Consider the following 2,908-nt stretch of genomic DNA (forward strand, 5'->3'; position numbering starts at 1 on the left):
AAGTGGAGTTCACCTGACCTACACCAGGGATTATTTGATCAAGTGAGCTTAATTTTTTTTTTTTTTTTAAAGGAAATAAAATCAAAATTACTTGAATATATAAATATAATGAAACTGATATTTTTGTTAGGACATTTCTTAGACTATTGAATTTAAGGACCAAGCTTTCAGGCATAGAAAGCCAAGTCATTCTCATTAAAAAGAAAGCAATTAAAAAAAAAGTTACCATTCGAAGTTTTCTTTAATTCCGCTTTCAGTTTTTCTGTTTCTTTCCTCAGTTTTTTATTGTCTTCTTCTAGAGCCTGTTCATTTTCACACTTCCCTTTTTCATTCAAAGCCTAGCCAAAAAAAAAAAAAAAAATCGTGAGTTTAGTTAGTATTAGTTTAAATTACTGCTAGATAGTAATACAAATGACCAAACAACATTGGCCCTGATCCTACAATTTGCTGGATGTCTTCAATTCCCACTGATATCAAAAGGAAGCTATAAAAGATTAGCACCTCTGGAAAAAAAAAACCCAAACAGAAGTATCCATAAATATAGTCATAACATTTAAGGTTGAAAGGGACCATTAGGATTGTCTATTATAACCTCCTGCATAACATAGGCCAAAGAACTTCACCCAATAATTTCAGCATCAAACCCACAATGTGTCTAAACTATAGCATCTCTTTGAAAATAAAAGAGATCCAGTCTTGATTTAAAGACTGCAAGTGATAGAGAATCTATCACATCGCTTGGTAAGCAGCTCCAATGGTTAGCTACCTTCACGGTTAAATTGTGCATTATTTCTACTCTGAATTTGTCCAGGGGTAGCTTCCAAACATTGGATCTCATTATTCCTTTTTCTGCCAGATAAAATAATCATCTATTATCAGAAATCTCTTCTCCTGGTAATACTTGTAGTTTGTGATCAAGTCATCACTTAACCTTTTATATTAATAAGATATTTAGGTACTTAAATACAACTTTATCTTATTTCCAGAAATGCTAAGCACCTGGAAGTCCCCACAAAAGCTGTAGTAAGCACTAAATAAAAGTTATGTACCTACTGTACTTGCTATTATGAATCTTTATATTTCAAGCAATTAAATAACAGTTGTGCCTTAATTATAAAATGATAAAATATCCAGGATTAGTCACTGTTTCTTGTGACTCTTTTTCCTCATTTCTCCTACAACTTCCTTTCCCATGCGCCTACTCCTCCCTCCCCAGTATTCTCCCTTCAAAGAAATTCAATCCTCCGCTCATCTGACCTCCCACATCAAGCACATGAACGTGAACTGTCCCATTTAAGGAGAGCAGGGGAAGAGGCAAGCTTTTAGGTGAAGAAAAGGAGCAACACATTTTCTTGTGCAGAGCGACAGAGGATGGAGATAGGATACTGGACATACAAATCATTCAAAGGTAAAGAGGTAGATACAAGAATCAGGTACATAGGAAAAAGAGCTGAACTCATGAGATCAAATGAGATTGCTCAGAGTATTCAGGAGAAAGAGCAAAGGCCCTTGATAAAAATCTTGGGACATCATCCAAGACGGGTGAAAGAGGAGCTACCAAATAAAATGTTGAAGGAGTAGTCAGTAATGTAAGAGGTAGTGTCTTTGATTATGGATTTGTCACCTCTAACCTGGGCCCCTTATACTCCACCACACAATTTCAGAGCAAGTGTCCTTCAGTTCTGTGGCATTGTTCATTAGGTTAATTTGTTTTTTCATAATTTATTGCTGAGGAAGGTTACTCCCAATATGGTTGGGTGCTTAAGGTTTCTGTAGGGACAGTACTCAGCTGAGTTAAGTAAATACCGAGTACCCAGCTGAGTGAATAAAGCTCCATCCTTCTCTGGTTGACAGTGGGACCCTCGGAGGTCAGAGCTGGGCTGTAGAGAGAGCACTGTGTCCCACAGAGGCTGTACTAGTGAGCTGAGGCACTGGCATAACTGTTTCTCCTCGGCTGTGAAGTGTGTCCATATGCAGAGAGTCTGACCGATACATACACATGCTTCCAGGGCTGGACAAAAGAATAGGCAACTATAGGCCCATACCTATGGACCCAGCTCCTGAAAGCATTTGGCTATATCAGAATCTCAACTTTCAGTAAAAAGGGGTTTTTTTTAGCCCTCATGGTTGTAGAGGTAACCCAAATCTGTAGACAAACACCAGCTCTGAGTGTAGAATTGCCCATTTTTTCCTCAATAGAATGTTAATTCAACCCCCGACCCCCCAATCCCTGCAAACTACCTCAGCAGAGGACTGTGTGTGTGACAGGAGGGGAAGACAGCAGCAGGCCTGGCCCACTGAAGTAGATACACCCTGGCTGCTAATGTAAATACTTGGGCCACCCTTGCTTTTCTGGGGGCAAGAGAGTGATCCCAAATGCTGCAACTGCTATTCTCCAGAAGAGGGGGGGGGGCCCTGATGCCATTCCTGCCAGGCTAGGAAAGGGACTCCATGATTCTGCTCTCACCTCTCTGTGAGAGGAGTGGACTTTATTCCACCACCACTTCAAGTGGGGGGTGGGGCTTTAGTGCAGGGGCAGAGCCATTGGGAACCTCCTGTCATTGTGTGCCCAGGGACCCAGACTATCTTAAACCAGGTTCACTACACTTTGCATCCCAAGCGGGATGGAGCTCTGCCTAGCACCTGCAACCCACCAACATGGCCCTTGGCTGCCACAGTTCTCCCCTCAGGGGACACACCTCCAGAGATATGCAAGGAAGATCCTGATGCGCCAGGAGAGCTACTCTGCTTTCTGACTCTGTTATTTGCAAGTGGGGAGAATGTGCTGCTTATGTAACACAGTCCCCTTTGTAGCAAAAGCAGCACAGAAAGAGGAAGATGAAGCTGCAGCCACAACACAGCAGGACAGAAAATGCAAGATGTCAGGCATCTGGCTAGAGCAAAATGG

The 2,908-nt window shown here is 41.5% G+C and overlaps 1 protein-coding gene across 1 annotated transcript in view; it reads right to left on the minus strand.

The window, feature by feature from the left end:
- Window positions 1–226: 226 nt before the first annotated feature.
- BCAP29 (B cell receptor associated protein 29) overlaps window positions 227–2,908 on the minus strand; it is a gene marked incomplete at both ends in the record, with an annotated part of 8,940 nt that continues 6,258 nt past the window's right edge. Inside the window, 1 exon segment of the mRNA XM_026663362.1 lies at window positions 227–338. Within this exon segment, the coding sequence (XP_026519147.1) occupies window positions 227–338 (112 nt within the window).

The sequence above is a fragment of the Terrapene carolina genome, unplaced genomic scaffold, assembly GCF_002925995.2.
Source record: "Terrapene carolina triunguis isolate 2854851 unplaced genomic scaffold, T_m_triunguis-2.0 Scaffold33386, whole genome shotgun sequence".
Lineage (NCBI taxonomy): Eukaryota > Metazoa > Chordata > Testudines > Emydidae > Terrapene > Terrapene triunguis.